Source organism: Setaria italica, chromosome IX, assembly GCF_000263155.2.
Source record: "Setaria italica strain Yugu1 chromosome IX, Setaria_italica_v2.0, whole genome shotgun sequence".
In the NCBI taxonomy this organism is placed as follows: Eukaryota; Viridiplantae; Streptophyta; class Magnoliopsida; order Poales; family Poaceae; genus Setaria; species Setaria italica.
The window spans coordinates 894,555-909,519 of NC_028458.1; the positions used below are offsets into that span (position 1 = coordinate 894,555).

The window sequence follows — 14,965 nt, forward strand, 5'->3', positions numbered from 1 at the left end:
GGAAGACAGGAAAATAATAGGGAGAAGAGAAAAGAAAACAGAAGGAAACCATTTTAAACTACATGGTAGCAAAACCATTTTAAACTACACAGTAGACCCGTTTGCCAAATGGTTTTCTAAAAGTACTTCAGCTTCAATAGAGAAATCACACCACCGAAGAAATCAAAGCTGGAACCATTTTCAAAGAAGCCGAAGCCTTACCAAACAAGCCTTAACTATTTAGCGAGCTGGATCGACATTTTAGGCCTATGTTCCGATTCACTGGGCGGAAATCCAATCCATCTTTCGGAAGATTTTTATAAAGTTACATTCCAATATTTGAGATTCAGGCAAACATTCACGTCCGTGGGATCACCACCACCCAAACCCTAGCCTCGCTCCCTCCCTCCCTTGCATGCGGCGCTGCCCCCGTGCTGCCCCGCGCGCCGCGCCATCGCAGCCCCACGCGCGATGCGCCACCTCCCCCGACCCACGCACCTACCGCCGCGCCCCCCGCGTGGGCTCGGCGATCCCGCGGCCTTTCGCGCGCCGTTACCGCTGGCCGCCAGAGTAGGAGAGGAAGGCGCGACCGGCGTAAAAAAAAATGTAGAACAATTAAAAAAAATGTTGGATCAACTTTTTTTGAAAAATTATTGGTGCAACTTTTTTCGAAAGATGTTGGATTCAACTTTTGAAAAAGAAATGTTGGCTCAACTTTTTCATAAATAAATGTTGTCTCAACTTTTTAGAAGAAATGTTAATTCAAATTTTTGAGAAAAATGGACTACCATCAAATGTGAGAGTTGGGAAATAAGGTGAGGAAGAAGAAGATAAGTCCGGGCCTCAGACGGGCCGGAAGTTTCAACTCCATAATCGGAGCCCCTTTAATCCACGGCGGTCGGCGGGCTTTTGGCCCCGTCCGCCCCGTCGTCGCCGAGGACGAGGCAACGGCGGCCGCAAATGGAGAACGGCCTGTGAGGCGCCACGTGTCTCCAACCGCGGCCTCACTCGTATTACTCCCTCGCTGTCCTCACCCTTCTCGTCGTCTCCCTCCCAACAGTCTCGACGGGCGCCGTCTCCGCTTCTCCGACTCCGAGATGGCAGCCTCGGCATTAGCCTCCCGCGCGCTGCAGCCTCCGCACTGCCACCACCCCGCCGCCCCTCCGCCGCGCGCGCGTCCGGCAATTGCCGCTGCTCCAAGGGCGCGCGGGTGCGTGGCGCCCGCGTCCGCGCGGTGCCGGGCAGTGGCTGCCGACGAGCGCCCCGCAGACCCCGCGTTCCCCGAGGGCCAGAACCGCGGGCTTTCCGGGTACAAGCCGCACCCATCCGCACTGCACCAAGGTGACTACTCAAAATTCAGACCTCCTTATCGCCTTGCCGTTGTTGTGTTGGTTTGCGGTCGATCAGGGCGGTGGAGAGGCCGGAGGCGGACGTCGTCGTGATCGGCAGCGGGCTCGGTGGGCTGTGCTGCGCGGGGCTCCTGGCGAGGTACGGCCAGGACGTGCTGGTGCTCGAGAGCCATGACCGCCCGGGAGGCGCCGCGCACTCATTCGACATCAAGGGGTTCAACTTCGACTCGGGGCCGTCTTTGTTCTCCGGGTTCCAGTCCAGAGGCCCCCAGGCAAATCCACTTGCTCAGGTGAGCTCACGTGCTACTTGATTGTGCATAGCTTTTCAGCAATTTGGCAGTCGGATTGGATGGACTGCCAATGTTTATGATGTCAAGAGCTTGAAGTTGTTCTGATTGTTCGACTGGTTCAGGTCCTTGATGCCTTAGGTGAATCGGTACCTTGTGCATCATATGACTCTTGGATGGTTCATGTACCTGAAGGACAGTTCCTCTCTAGGATTGGTCCAACTGAATTCCTCAAGGTAAGCTATCTTGATTAGGCCACTGGCACTTGCAGCACGTGCATTTTCAGCAAGTTGCTTCAGTAGCCATTGGTAGGTTTATTATTTAGTTATTCATAATTGTAAGGTGTCCTCGTGGGAAGAAGTAATTTTTATTACTGTTTGCTTATAATAACAACAATGAAGCAAGCGCAGAAGAATTGTTTACCGATAATTCTCGGCGCTTAGTGTATTATCTAGTTATATGATAATCAGACATGATGGCATTTCTGATCATTTCGTGATACTGGACAAATAGTTCCATAGTATGTGTAAGCAGACCTGTTCGGGCATCGGTGTATTGCCGTACGCGTTCTGTAATCAAACATTCTTCTTCTTAATACAAAGATGCGCAGCTCTCCTGTGTAGTTGAGAAAAAAAATAGTTCCACACAATGTTGTATGCTCCACTGTGCACACCTACTTGTTGTGATCGACAGAGAGCTAATAGTGATGCTGGGGGAATGAAAACCTGAAAATAGGGGGTGGATTGCTGCCATGATAATTTGCTAAAATTTCCTGGAGTAACCAGCATGTATCAATACATGCAGACATGTACCAATGCTCTCACATTTACAATATTTTTTTTTTGTCAAAATTTGTTTGTGTTGGAGTGCTCTCACACTTATTGGATCCTAACTTATAATTCTTGCAGGACCTTGAGACATTTGTTGGTGTTGACGCTGTCCAGGAGTGGAAAAAGCTTCTTGTGAGTTTCCTTATCTATCCTTTAGATTCTTATAGAAATTATTTTCTAGTTGTAAATAGACTATTTGAAAATCTGAACAACATATGGGTCATGCACTAGGCATCTAGGCAGTATCTTTCTTGTGCGTCAGTACGGCATTTTCATCATGCAAAGTCCGTAACTTAGGATGCTCTTATACTCCACTAAAACATGTGCTAATACCATACTGAAAACGATCTCAGGATGCAGTTATTCCTATGTCTGCAGCTGCAATGGCTTTGCCTCCACTTTCAATTCGAGGTGATTTGGGTATTCTATCAACAGCTGCTGGTAGATATGCTCCTTCTCTGTTGAAATCATTCATACAAATGGGACCCCAAGGAGCTCTGGGCGCAACTAAACTTCTACGACCATTCCAAGAGATTGTTGATTCGCTAGGGCTGAAAAATCCCTTTGTTCGTAACTGGATCGATCTCCTGTGCTTTCTACTTGCTGGAGTCAAATCTGATGGTGCTCTTTCTGCAGAAATGGTAATCTAAGTTCTGACAAACTGTTGCATTATCAAAATCCAAAAACAGTAACACATAATGTGCAAAATATGATATATCAACAGATTCAGTATTTATTGCCTGTTTCCTAAGATCTAGGTTGAGGTTGAGGTATCTTATTTACCACATAAAATCCAGATCTGTTATACCATATCCATATGGATGATCACGAACATATTAAAAAAAGTTTGCCTTTTGTATTTCTTTTAAAAAAATGCTGTGTTGTGTCAATTGGATAGATGTACTGATGTAGTCATTCTATTAATCTGTGTTGATACGTTTGTTGGTGCATCAGTGCATGGTAAGTTTGCTTATGAAAATTGATGGGAGTACTGTTTCAACATTCCACCTTCATTTCATTTAAACCGATATGCTGATGTTGGCAACAATGTACTCTTACTGTCTTTTAAACTTGTGGCAGTCTCATCGTAACATGCCCAATCTAGGATTTATGTACCAGGTCCCATATTTCAGGACCTATAGCAAGTCACTCCCATCTGCCCCTAATCCAAGCAATGCAATGGCCACAGTAGTGATTATATTTGTCCTGTGGCTGAACTATGTAGGGTAGCTGCGTATTTGTCCAGTGATGGATAGTTATTACTGTTACAAGAATAATCAGATGGCTATTGTTGTCTGTTTGTTCCATATCATTCAATCTTTACCTCTTGCATATGTTCTTGGCAGTCCTCCTGTCGTGGCCATTCAAAAAATTTAGGATAATTTAAAATGTACAAATTTGAAGTGTTTGGTTCATCATTTGATCTAATTACATCCTCAGGTTTATATGTTTGCAGAATGGTATAAACCAGGATGCATGCTTGAGTACCCACTGGGTGGAACTGGAGCAATAATAGATGCCCTTGTGAGCGGTATTGAAAAATTTGGTGGCAGAATTGCTCTTCGTTCTCATGTTGAGAAGATCTTAATCGAGAATGGTCGAGCAGTTGGTGTCAAGCTACAAAGTGGACAAGTAAGCTCCAGAGGATATTTGTTGGCAAATAAAGTTAAACATTTCTCCTGCAGAACCAAAACGATTAAAAATACTAGGAAGAAAACGTGGGGGAATGAGTGGTATGTCACGACCGCAAAGCCAATAACAACAACAACTAGCAAGGCTCTGATTTAGATGTCATGTGCCTGTCATAGACAATGATTTTGTCTAGTGTGACATTTCACAATATTTTGTCAATCATAATATACAGTGCACCATCTCAATAGATAGTGTCTATGTGAAAAAAAAGCTAACTAAGTGTTATCCTCAGTACTGCATATCATATTTAGTTTAAGCCTTTCTCCATTCCTTTCAATTAGTGGCAGACCATTGAAATGATGTAGGCAAAGATGGAAAAAAAATACCACCATGTTGTCTTATGCAATCTATTTTTGAGTGGCATGATTGTGCCACGTGTCAGTGTAGGCCACTAGATAAACTTTTTTGTTGCAAATTTGCAATGACTGCCATCATCCAACCTAAGGTTTGAAGAAAGATGCAGCTGTTGAAATCTTTGTCGGACATTATGTGTCCTATTGCAGGTCGTACGTGCAAAGAAAGCAGTTGTTAGCAATGCATCTATGTGGGATACTTTGGATCTGCTACCACCAGATGTTGTCCCAAAAGCATATGAAGATAAAGTGAAAGCAACTCCACAATGTGATTCTTTTATGCATCTTCACTTGGGTTTTGATGTAGAGGTATGCTTCGCCTGAAGTTAAGTCTAGTAAATTATTTTCACTAAGATGTGTTTCTCCGCATAGGTGATATGTCTCTTACCATACCCTTCGGACATTACTGAAACAGAATGCGAGAGAGGACCTCGGTATCCATCACATTGTGGTTGATGATTGGAACAAAGGAGTTGATGGTGAACAAAATGTTGTGCTGATATCCGTTCCTAGTGTTCTTAGTAAGGACCTGGCACCGCCTGGAAAGCATATTCTTCATGCATATACACCAGGGACAGAACCTTTCCGTTTGTGGGAGGGAATGGACCGGAAAAGTACAGATTATCGAAGGCTGAAGGAAGAACGTTCTGAGGTACTTGAGTTCCAACTTTAGTTTCTTGCTGCTGTGATGCAATGCTGCTATAGTTCCAATTTTGATTCCTTGCTGCCATCGGTGCCTAGCAGTATATTGCATAATTTAGATATTCCTTGGAAGTCTCATCTGTCCACCCTCATTGATCCAGTTTAGCGCATGTGCTCATTTCCATTGTCTAAGCAAGATGTGATAATGATAGTTAAACAGTCAAGAGAGAAATGCCCCAAAAGCTGGCACAGAAGTCATCAAAATGAGACTAGTTTTTCAAAAGAAGACCACCATCAACTGTTTATAAGAAGTAATAACTTTGCTGCCTTGACTGTGACTGACATTCTAATACAAACTTTCCAGGTGATGTGGAAAGCAGTGGAGGTTGCTCTTGGCCCGAAATTTAGCCGAGAAAAATGCGATGTTAAGTTGGTCGGGACACCATTAACGCATAAGAGATTTCTCAGAAGGAATAGGGGAACCTATGGTCCAGCCATAAAAGCTGGAGAAGCCACTTTCCCTGGGCAAGCAACACCAATCCCACAGCTCTTCTGTTGTGGTGACTCGACTTTCCCAGGAATCGGAGTGCCGGCAGTCGCAGCCAGCGGTGCGATCGTCGCCAACACTCTGGTCTCGGTGTCGCAGCATTCAGAGCTTCTTGACGCTGTTGGAATTTGAGTGGCAGGCATGTCCTGGTAAGTGAAATCAAATCTCTGTTCATGAATACCATTGCATTCTGGAGATATCATGCTAATAAACTTGGCTAATGGCCACTGAAACTGCATCAAATACTTTATGATGGAGCTTTTCACCGACAAACAATGCATGAAGGTTAAAATTCATGGCCCTCACATGCCGATTGCCGAGTCAGCTGCGACTCCCGTTAGAATAATGATGTTTCTCCTTCTCACGGCACAGCTCACATGAACACTTTACAGTAGCATATGTGAACTGATGAATTCTAGCTGCGAGGCCCGTTTGACCCGGTCAACGAATGACAGTAGCATGATGTGAGTGATGAACAGAACAGCTATCCCGGTGGGCCTTTTCAGTGCCCGCTTTCTGTTACCACCACTTGTTTCCTGTTGCTGTTCGTTTGGGCAAATAGCATGTGACTGCTTCTTTTGCTACTACATCAAAGTTTCTCTGGTTGCAGGCAGGCAGATCCAGTGGATATGACTTGTGAGTGCACACTACATACTCCACAGAAAGACAACCTACATTTTTCTTGGCTGTTGAAAAGAGCATCTTGATGATGAACAGGAGTGTTACAACATATGTGCGTGCGCCCAGTTGGTGCCCGGTCCAGCTGCGACCCCGTTAGAATAATGATGTTGGTGACTATCTTTGATACATTTGGAGTCTCTGCTAATTTTGACTCTAAGGGTTCGAATTTTGATTCCAAAACCAACTGTTACTGTTCATCATCCTATATTGACAGAATTGTCAATTTTTCTGAGCTGAAGGTTCAGATTATGTTTACTCCATTTTTTCACCAAACTCTCAAAACTTCCTTTATAGAAGTTGTAGAGAACCTATTTCTCTACATTTCTCTTATTCATCTCAAAAGCCAAATCTCTCTTTTTCCCTTCCAAAGTTGGTCCTGAAGCTGGCTGCCACTTCTTGCTTTTCACTGAATTGAAATTGCATTGAATGGCTGCAATCTCGACAGAACAGTACCAACATCCTCCATTTAACTTCGAATTTCCATTTAACACTTCAAATGCCAATTGTTTCATGCCAAACTTGGAAATCATGCTAAGCTTGACATGAAAGTTCCATTTTGGCCATAAAACCAAAGGTTCATAGAACATTTCTCCAAAATCTCTTGAATCATTCATTCCATTTAGTACTGTTTTTCAAAGGCATTTATGCCTATTTCCAGTTAGCGAACAGTTACATCCTCCATTTCTGATTTTGGACAATTTTAGGTCCATTTGCTTCTCAACTGGCCTCTTTAAGTTCCAAATGTCCATAAGATCCAAATTCATGCATTTGTCAACTTTTCCTGAATTTGAATCTCAATTTGGCATTTTTGGTCAACATTTGACTTAAAGTTGACTTTTGCCAATAAACCTTCTTAGCATCCAAATTTTATCATTAACCTCAAAATAACCATTCTTAAGCCTTTTTAACACCTGGTTGTTACAGATGTAGAGTTCTATAGCATATAGAACCTCCATTTCAAATTACTATTCGTTTTAATTTTTCTAGATACATAGCTTTTATTATGTATCTAGACATATACATATATCTAGGTTCATAGCAAAAGTTTTATATCTACAAAAGTCAAAACGAATTGTAATTTGGGACGGAGGGAGTATATTGTAATGATAGTGAGTACAAAGAAAATAAAGTTTGATGACGGTGCAATGCTGATGTCAAATAATGGCCTATACAGGTGATCACGCTCCATAAAGGAAACATAATTCCATTGCAGCAGCATCAGACCATGTAGACCATGACCAGGCATATTGGTTTGGTACACGAGCTTAAAATACATTACTTCATATCGTTGTGTAATGTTAACGACAAGTGTAAAACCTTGCACATAAAGTTTGCCCCAGGAACCATAAATTGGACGGAAAACATGGCAGGTTGGAGCTGTATGTGGTTAACTACACTTGTGCCCACCTTATAGGCTGACACGTTCACATGGAAGTGGTAAAACTGTATTGTAACTTGTAAGGCAGTCAGCATGTGAATACTTTTGACTAAACGAAAGTTGCAGCCTCAATGTGGCATTGCTGCACAAAATTACGTCAAAAGTTATACATGGCTACATGCTTTCTGTAATGCACTAAACTAAACTACAATATGGTGATGGAACACTGAAAAGGTGCTTTTAATAATGAGCATTTTCCTTGATAAACGGGTAGTATACAGTATACTTTTGGGTACAGATAATTTACGGATTAATCCACATGCAAACAGGTTTTCTATAAAAAAAATCTGACCATGCAACAAGCTCCAGAAATTTCAGCATTAACCTATTATTCTTTTCATCCAGGACCTGGAAGGATATATTAATATTCCAAAAGCTGCATGTAGAAAAGCTCTACTCAAATGTTTATCGAAACAATCAAACTGATCCAGATATGTGATGGCAAGAGTTGTAAAGCATATCATCAAATTGTTCCCAAAGATCATGTTAAACAATGAGTACTAACACAATAGAATAGAAGGTGGATACAAAAACTACATACATCAATTTAGAATCAATGATAATGACACTAATGATATTTTAAAAAGGATAAAAATACAAAAAGAACCTTCAAACCGTGTTCTTTTCTATTTTTGATCCCAGTCTCTATGGGGTTAGTATGATTCAGTGCTCTGTGGATGAGAATGGCGTGTGAATACTCTTCATAGTGCCTACATTGATAACCAGGTTGAAAGTGCCAACAATATACCCATAGCTCCCAGACCATACAGCGCAACAATGTCAGTATTCTTGCCCTCCAGCTGTTCAAGCAGAACTTCTGTCCATCCATGGGGAATTATTTGTGCCTCCTGCATGTTGCAACTTGTAAAGCATTAGCTTCTAAAAAAAACTTAAAAGTACGCACGACCCCATTTCCATTATCATGATAATGGAAACCCAACAGTAAATTGGCAGAACTAGAGAAAGCAGAACCAGATAGCAAGAAACCTAGATGCATCTCAAAACTTTCTCAAGCTAATATTCACCTTTTCTCTGTTTAATCTTCTTGCACTAGCCTCATTCTTTGACATGAAATGATCATGTTGATTATCTCTCATGGACATGGGAACTTCATCGTCATGTGCAGCCAAGAAACCTGTGTAGGCTGAATCTGTGTGGAGAGTCTTCATGACTGATCCAAAGAAATTTGTCACAGGCACCTGATCGATGACAGAAGATAAAGGGAAAAATATATTGTGTGAACAATTGAGTGGTGAATTACAATCAAGAAATATATAGTAATTCAGAAATACCTCATTTAAGGGCCGCTCATAAAGATCCATTCGATAATACGCAGTGGACATCAACATGGAACGATCGTATGAGTTGAAAAGACTGTAATGTAAGAAATGAGAACGTTATTGAAATACAAATGAAAATAAGTGCCTTACTGTGCACAGTTACTCGGCTACACTACTTTTGACATTTAAACTGAATATAGTTGAATGTTACCCCGCAAAATTTAGCTACAGAATTTATGATACAACATATTCCCAAAGTTCAGTAAAGTCAACCAAAACAATGTTTGAGAATGGTAACTGCAGTAATTTGTTCGCCAATTTACTATGGATTATTTCAGCAGTCATTTAATGTAGTCCTGTATCCTCTTCAATCTCTGGTGCCATTTTCATCTTATGTCCCACAGTACAGGCTCCAATGTTTTTCTCGAACAACGCAGGAGAACTGCGTGTCATTTCATTAAGAAAAGAAGTCGTACAAAATGTACAAAGGTAACAGGAGAGGCCGTAACCTCCCCAGCACACTCCACTCACACTAAGCCACGGTTAGGAAAATACAGGCTCCAATGTTACCATAAAATAGCAGATATGATAAAAGTTTGCCGATTGCCATCAGTGAATTTCAATTTCTTATATGGTACCAAAGATAGTGTGTCGATATAGCCCTTCTACTATTATTGTATCATGTGAAAACCATCAAATGGAACAACAGACTCAGTCACGTATTACGATTCAATGAGCCAAGTTTTTTTGGATTCAATGCACATCCCAGTAAGCCCTAGAACAGGTATAACACATTCTATATGAAAAAAAATACCTTACAGAAAACTTGTAAAGTTGTAAGAACATCACGTTTGGAATACAGCAATTGACAAATGAACAATCATTATGGATAACATAAGCAACAGCATTTAAAGCATGTGTTACACTTTTACCTGTTCAGTGAAGCATTGCTATACATGTTCAGTTTCTCAAAGAAAGCAAGTGTATAATAGGTAAACCTATCAACAACAGAAACACCAATCTGCCAAAAAAAATAGATCAGATTGATCAGCTTCATGAATAATAGTAAGGCAAAATATATTTGCAAAGTATCTGCCAACATTGTAAATGAAAAGCATTTACTCACATCTGAATCAAGATGGTGAGAATAAGAATTTTCACCCTTCATGCTGCTACCGATCGCCAAAACACCAGGTGAATGAAGCTGCAGATATAGGATATGTCAGTTTATGGTTACGGAGATATAGTATTCACAATTCAGATAGAGAAAATGTACTATGCCACTTCTTGTCTAAAATTTGTAGTAATGTCGATATAATCGCAATGGCCCAACGCGTATATTGAACGAAGTATTTCTAACAGTGAAACAAACCTGTGAAAAGAGAGTAGCAGCTTGGCAAGTATCTACCATTATCAGCAGCTCTTTAAATCTGAAAAAAAGGGAAGAGAGGTCAGAACCAACTACTGAACATGAAGAGGGTAAGGCAGCATCTGATTGTTGAAAATTCCTTGATTTGTACCTATTGGGGTCTTGTAGAGTAAAATGTAAACTACAATATAATAAACTGAAGAAGAATAAACCACCTATGTTTCTCCTTCATCTGCTTCACTGCATCTGCTAAATCATGGCTCTGAAGCTCTTCAGAATCTTGGAACTTCAAAAACTCATCACCACCATGCCCAGTCATGTACAGAAGAATATGGCTTCCTTCATCACTTAGGAGACGCTTTGATCTTGGTACTGCACTTTCATGTCTGCCAGTCAAAATTCTCAAAAAGTTTTCAACTGTTACCTCGTACCCTCGATAATCAACCTGTCATGAAAAAGTAGGAATGGGTAAAATTAAAGTATTGTCATTTTCTTTTTTTAGCATATAGACAGACAAGCATCAAGTAGTCTAAAGTATTCTGAAGTGTAGTCTTCTTAGGCACTATGATGTTATGGACTTATGGTTCAGCAACAATAATTTCAGAGTGCAGAGGTCCACCTCAACATTGTCACCATAAAGATTTAGCTGGTGGTTCTCATTGTTGAAAACTTGGGCAGGATAACTGTTCCTAGGATTACAAGCCATATCATCTGCCAACATAAGTATGATCCGCTCGTCAGGTATTCCTAATCTCTTAACTGTCCTGAAAGCAACCAAAAAGAAGAAGAAAAGATACAATAAGGAATAATCTGTAGACAGGACAACTCCATACAAATACAGTTCAACATGCTACCTGTACAAAGACAGAGTATTCGCCATATGTCGATAATTAAACCTGGGAACATCAACAATAACTGGTAAGCATTATGTGCATATAATGCCAAAACATCAGGAACCTATATGAATGCTATTGCCATATCAGATTATGGAGTTTAACATGGATCTATTGCTAACACAGTTAAATCACCGTATAATTGAACAGATGCAGATCTATTGGCATCTCAACAAGAACTTGAATATTCATAGTTGAAGCATTTGAACTTTGAACTCATAGCTTTCGCCCCTGCATCCCAATGAGAAGATGACAGCTTACTCCAATTACCCCAATTGAGATCTCAACTACAAAATTGAACTACGTTTCGCTAATATTCACTGATACTGCAGTGAATGAGTAATGCCAATATTGATTCGGAAGTTCCAGAATTCCTAAATGTGGTTGCACACGCATCATAAGCATGATTAACTCCGCCTAAATAGAACCAACCAATGATCGACGCAAGCAACCCCCAATACTGCTTGGCTGTACTGACACTGATTCGCTAGCTAGAAACAGAGAAGCACAAGCCCGACAGCTAGTAACGCTAGGACGAATCAACAGGTGCGATCGACTTCCAATCGAGTCGGAACTTGCATCAAACGCGCCACTCGCCACGCCCGACGAAAGCACGCGTCCCACCGACCGATCCAGCACAACCGGACTGGATCCCCAGCGAGCCGGGCAGACAGGGGCAGACGACGAGCACGGCGGGGCGGTCAAGGTCCTGGCGCCGTGGGCAAGGGGAGGAGGGCTCACCAGAAACGGGAGGTGCAGACGAGCACGGCCCAGTTGTTGTTATGCATCGCGGCCGCCGCCGCCGCGGAGGAGGAGGAGAAGGCGAGGAGGAGCACGGGCAGCAGTAGCGCCTTGAGGAGGGTGAGCGCGCGAGGGGGCCGCGATGGCTTGCGGCTCCATCTGCCGGACGCCATGGAAGCTGCTTCTGGTCGGGGATCGGGGAGGAGGAGAGAGCAAACTCGACGGGGCCGGGGCCGGCGCACGCGACGACGCTCTCGGCTCACACGCTCCCCGTCGTTTCCCACCCTTGCCCTCGGGGGCCCCGCGGGTGGAGGTGGAGGTCGCAGCTGCCTGGGCCTGCGGGATTGGAAGGTGGGAGGCGGAGGCAGAGGCGGCGGCGGTGGGGCTGTGGGCGCCGGTGGGAGGAGGGAGGAGAGGATGGAGGCCACGGTGACGGCGGCGGCGTGGGCGAGGCCACCGGCAGGCGCAGGGAGCTGGGGGCGGAGTCGACCCGCGGCGCGAGCAAGGGGGCCCGCGAGCTCAGGGGAGGCGAAGGGTGACGGCGGCGCGGGCGAGGGGGCCCGCGAGCGCGGGGAGGCGGAGGACGGCGGCGGCGGTGGGCAGGATAAGGAAGAGACAGTGTGGGCAGGGAAGAGAGAGGGAAAAATAATAGGGAGAGAAACAAAGTAAGAGAAAAAAAAGAGGAATAAAAAAGAGAAAAATAGTACATTGGAAAAAAGAGAAAATAAATTGGAATGCAGTGCGGCATCTCAATAGATAGTGTCTACGTGAAAAAAGCTAACTAAGTGCTATCCTCAGTACTGCATTTCATATTTAGATCCTGTTTGCTTTTAACATTTTTTTAACACTTCCCTATCCAAACACTTGTGTTAAAAGTGGGGTGTTAAAGTTTACCACCTCATTTTTCATAAACACATGGAGGGGTGTTAAAACTTGCTAAAGGTGTTAAAAGTGGTCCCCCTCTCCACTTTTTCCCCGGTTACCCCTTCTCTCTCCTCCCTCTCTCTCCGCCGGCCACAAATGAGGGGGCAATGGAGTCATTTCCCACTAAAGGTGTTAAAGTTTAACACAACATCCAAACATCGCAATGTGTTAAATTTTAGCACTCTATTTGAGAGTGTTAAAACTTTAACACTTGTTAAATTTTAACACAGGGTATCCAAACAGGCTCTTAAACCTTTCTCCATTCCTTTCAATTAGTGGCAGACCATTGAAATGATGTAGGCAAAGATGGAAAAAAAATACCACCATGTTGTCTTATGCAACCTATTTTTGAGTGGCATGATTGTGCCACGTGTCAGTGTAGGCCACTAGATAAACTTTTTTGTTGCAAATTTGCAATGACTGCCATCATCCAACCTAAGGTTTGAAGAAAGATGCAGCTGTTGAAATCTTGTCGGACATTATGTCCTATTGCAGGTCGTACGTGCAAAGAAAGCAGTTGTTAGCAATGCATCTATGTGGGATACTTTGGATCTGCTGCTACCACCAGATGCTGTCCCAAAATCATATGAAGATAAAGTGAAAGCAACTCCACAATGTGATTCTTTTATGCATCTTCACTTGGGTTTTGGTGTAGAGGTATGCTTCGCCTGAAGTTAAGTCTAGTAAATCATTTTCACTAAGATGTGTTTCTCCGCATAGGTGATACGTCTCTTACCATACCCTTCGGACATTACTGAAACAGAATGCGAGAGAGGGCCTCGGTGTCCATCACATTGTGGTTGATAATTGGAACAAAGGAGTTGATGGTGAACAAAATGTTGTGCTGATATCCGTTCCTAGTGTTCTTAGTAAGGACCTGGCACCGCCTGGAAAGCATACTCTTCATGCATATACACCAGGGACAGAACCTTTCCGTTTGTGGGAGGGAATGGACCGGAAAAGTGCAGATTATCGAAGGCTGAAGGAAGAACGTTCTGAGGTACTTGAGTTCCAACTTTGGTTTCTTGCTGCTGTGATGCAATGCTGCTATAGTTCCGATTTTGATTCCTTGCTGCCATCGGTGCCTAGCAGTGTATTGCATAATTTAGATGTCTCATCTGTCCACCTCATTGATCCAGTTTAGCGCATGTGCTCATTTCCATTGTCTAAGCAAGATGTGATAATGACAGTTAAACAGTCAAGAGAGAAATGCCCCAAAAGCTGGCACAGAAGTCATCAAAATGAGACTAGTTTTTCAAAAGAAGACCACCATCAACTGTTTCTAAGAAGTAATAACTTTGCTGCCTTGACTGTGACTGACATTCTAATTGCAAACTTTCCAGGTGATGTGGAAAGCAGTGGAGGCTGCTCTTGGCCCGAAATTTAGCCGAGAAAAATGCGACGTTAAGTTGGTCGGGACACCATTAACGCATAAGAGATTTCTCAGAAGGAATAGGGGAACCTATGGTCCAGCCATAAAAGCTGGAGAAGCCACTTTCCCTGGGCAAGCAACACCAATCCCCCAGATCTTCTGTTGTGGTGACTCGACTTTCCCAGGAATCGGAGTGCCGGCAGTCGCGGCCAGCGGCGCGATCGTCGCCAACACTCTGGTCTCGGTGTCGCAGCATTCAGAGCTTCTTGACGCTGTTGGAATTTGAGTGGCAGGCATGCCCTGGCAAGTAAAATCAAATCTCTGTTCATGAATACCATTGCATTCTGGAGATATCATGCTACTAAACTTGGCTAATGGCCACTGAAACTGCATCAAATACTTTATGATGGAGCTTTTCACCGACAACAATGCATGAAGGTTAAACTGATGGCCCTCACATGCCGAGTCCAGCTGCGACCCCCTTAGAAATAATGATGCTTCTCCTTCTCACGGCACAGCTCACATGAACACTTTACAGTAGCATATGCGAACTGATGAATTCTAGCTGCGAGGCCCATTTGACCCGGT

At 43.1% G+C, this 14,965-nt stretch overlaps 3 protein-coding genes across 6 annotated transcripts; 2 read left to right on the plus strand and 1 right to left on the minus strand.

Annotated features, from left to right (window-relative positions):
* The first annotated feature begins 1,008 nt into the window (after nucleotides 1–1,008).
* On the plus strand, nucleotides 1,009–14,483 carry LOC101774291 (prolycopene isomerase 1, chloroplastic). Of its 4 annotated transcripts, none has more exons than XM_022823574.1 (10): nucleotides 1,009–1,288; nucleotides 1,387–1,618; nucleotides 1,741–1,851; nucleotides 2,524–2,577; nucleotides 2,799–3,086; nucleotides 3,886–4,077; nucleotides 4,641–4,799; nucleotides 4,906–5,142; nucleotides 5,497–5,828; nucleotides 14,349–14,483. In XM_022823574.1, exons 1-9 carry the CDS (start codon nucleotides 1,077–1,079, stop codon nucleotides 5,809–5,811), a joined length of 1,800 nt encoding a protein of 599 aa, XP_022679309.1. In that variant the 5' UTR covers nucleotides 1,009–1,076; the 3' UTR covers nucleotides 5,812–5,828; nucleotides 14,349–14,483. The 4 variants fall into 4 exon arrangements, with proteins under 4 accessions (XP_022679309.1, XP_004981106.1, XP_004981105.1 ...); XM_004981049.4 differs by lacking the exon at nucleotides 14,349–14,483 and adding an exon at nucleotides 13,501–13,608; XM_004981048.4 differs by lacking the exon at nucleotides 14,349–14,483 and adding an exon at nucleotides 7,535–7,982.
* LOC101773630 (putative GPI-anchor transamidase) lies at nucleotides 8,233–12,706 on the minus strand. Its single transcript, XM_004981046.4, has 10 exons — nucleotides 12,082–12,706; nucleotides 11,302–11,343; nucleotides 11,067–11,211; nucleotides 10,663–10,892; nucleotides 10,451–10,508; nucleotides 10,205–10,282; nucleotides 10,011–10,099; nucleotides 9,091–9,172; nucleotides 8,824–8,997; nucleotides 8,233–8,646 (listed from the first exon to the last, which is right to left on the minus strand). Exons 1-10 carry the CDS (start codon nucleotides 12,252–12,254, stop codon nucleotides 8,509–8,511), a joined length of 1,209 nt encoding a protein of 402 aa, XP_004981103.1. The 5' UTR covers nucleotides 12,255–12,706; the 3' UTR covers nucleotides 8,233–8,508.
* On the plus strand, nucleotides 13,422–14,663 carry LOC101760703 (prolycopene isomerase, chloroplastic). The gene is made up of 4 exons (XM_004986072.1): nucleotides 13,422–13,445; nucleotides 13,501–13,662; nucleotides 13,769–14,005; nucleotides 14,349–14,663. The coding sequence occupies exons 1-4, from the start codon at nucleotides 13,422–13,424 to the stop codon at nucleotides 14,661–14,663; spliced, it is 738 nt and encodes a 245-aa protein (XP_004986129.1).
* The last annotated feature ends 302 nt before the right edge of the window (nucleotides 14,664–14,965 follow it).

Bases quoted from the DNA above. Each gene is read 5' to 3' on its own strand.
- LOC101774291 (XM_022823574.1), top strand. From the start codon at position 1,077: ATGGCAGCCTCGGCATTAGCCTCCCGCGCGCTGCAGCCTCCGCACTGC. The intron at 1,289-1,386 runs GTACAAGCCGCA...GCGGTCGATCAG, and splicing joins CAGAACCGCGGGCTTTCCGG to GGCGGTGGAGAGGCCGGAGG. The intron at 4,078-4,640 runs GTAAGCTCCAGA...GTCCTATTGCAG, and splicing joins TCAAGCTACAAAGTGGACAA to GTCGTACGTGCAAAGAAAGC.
- LOC101773630 (XM_004981046.4), bottom strand. From the start codon at position 12,254: ATGGCGTCCGGCAGATGGAGCCGCAAGCCATCGCGGCCCCCTCGCGCG. The intron at 8,998-9,090 runs GTATTTCTGAAT...GTCATCGATCAG, and splicing joins ATGAGCGGCCCTTAAATGAG to GTGCCTGTGACAAATTTCTT. The intron at 8,647-8,823 runs GTGAATATTAGC...TGCAACATGCAG, and splicing joins GAAGATTAAACAGAGAAAAG to GAGGCACAAATAATTCCCCA.
- LOC101760703 (XM_004986072.1), top strand. From the start codon at position 13,422: ATGACTGCCATCATCCAACCTAAG. The intron at 13,446-13,500 runs GTTTGAAGAAAG...GTCCTATTGCAG, and splicing joins CTGCCATCATCCAACCTAAG to GTCGTACGTGCAAAGAAAGC. The intron at 14,006-14,348 runs GTACTTGAGTTC...CAAACTTTCCAG, and splicing joins TGAAGGAAGAACGTTCTGAG to GTGATGTGGAAAGCAGTGGA.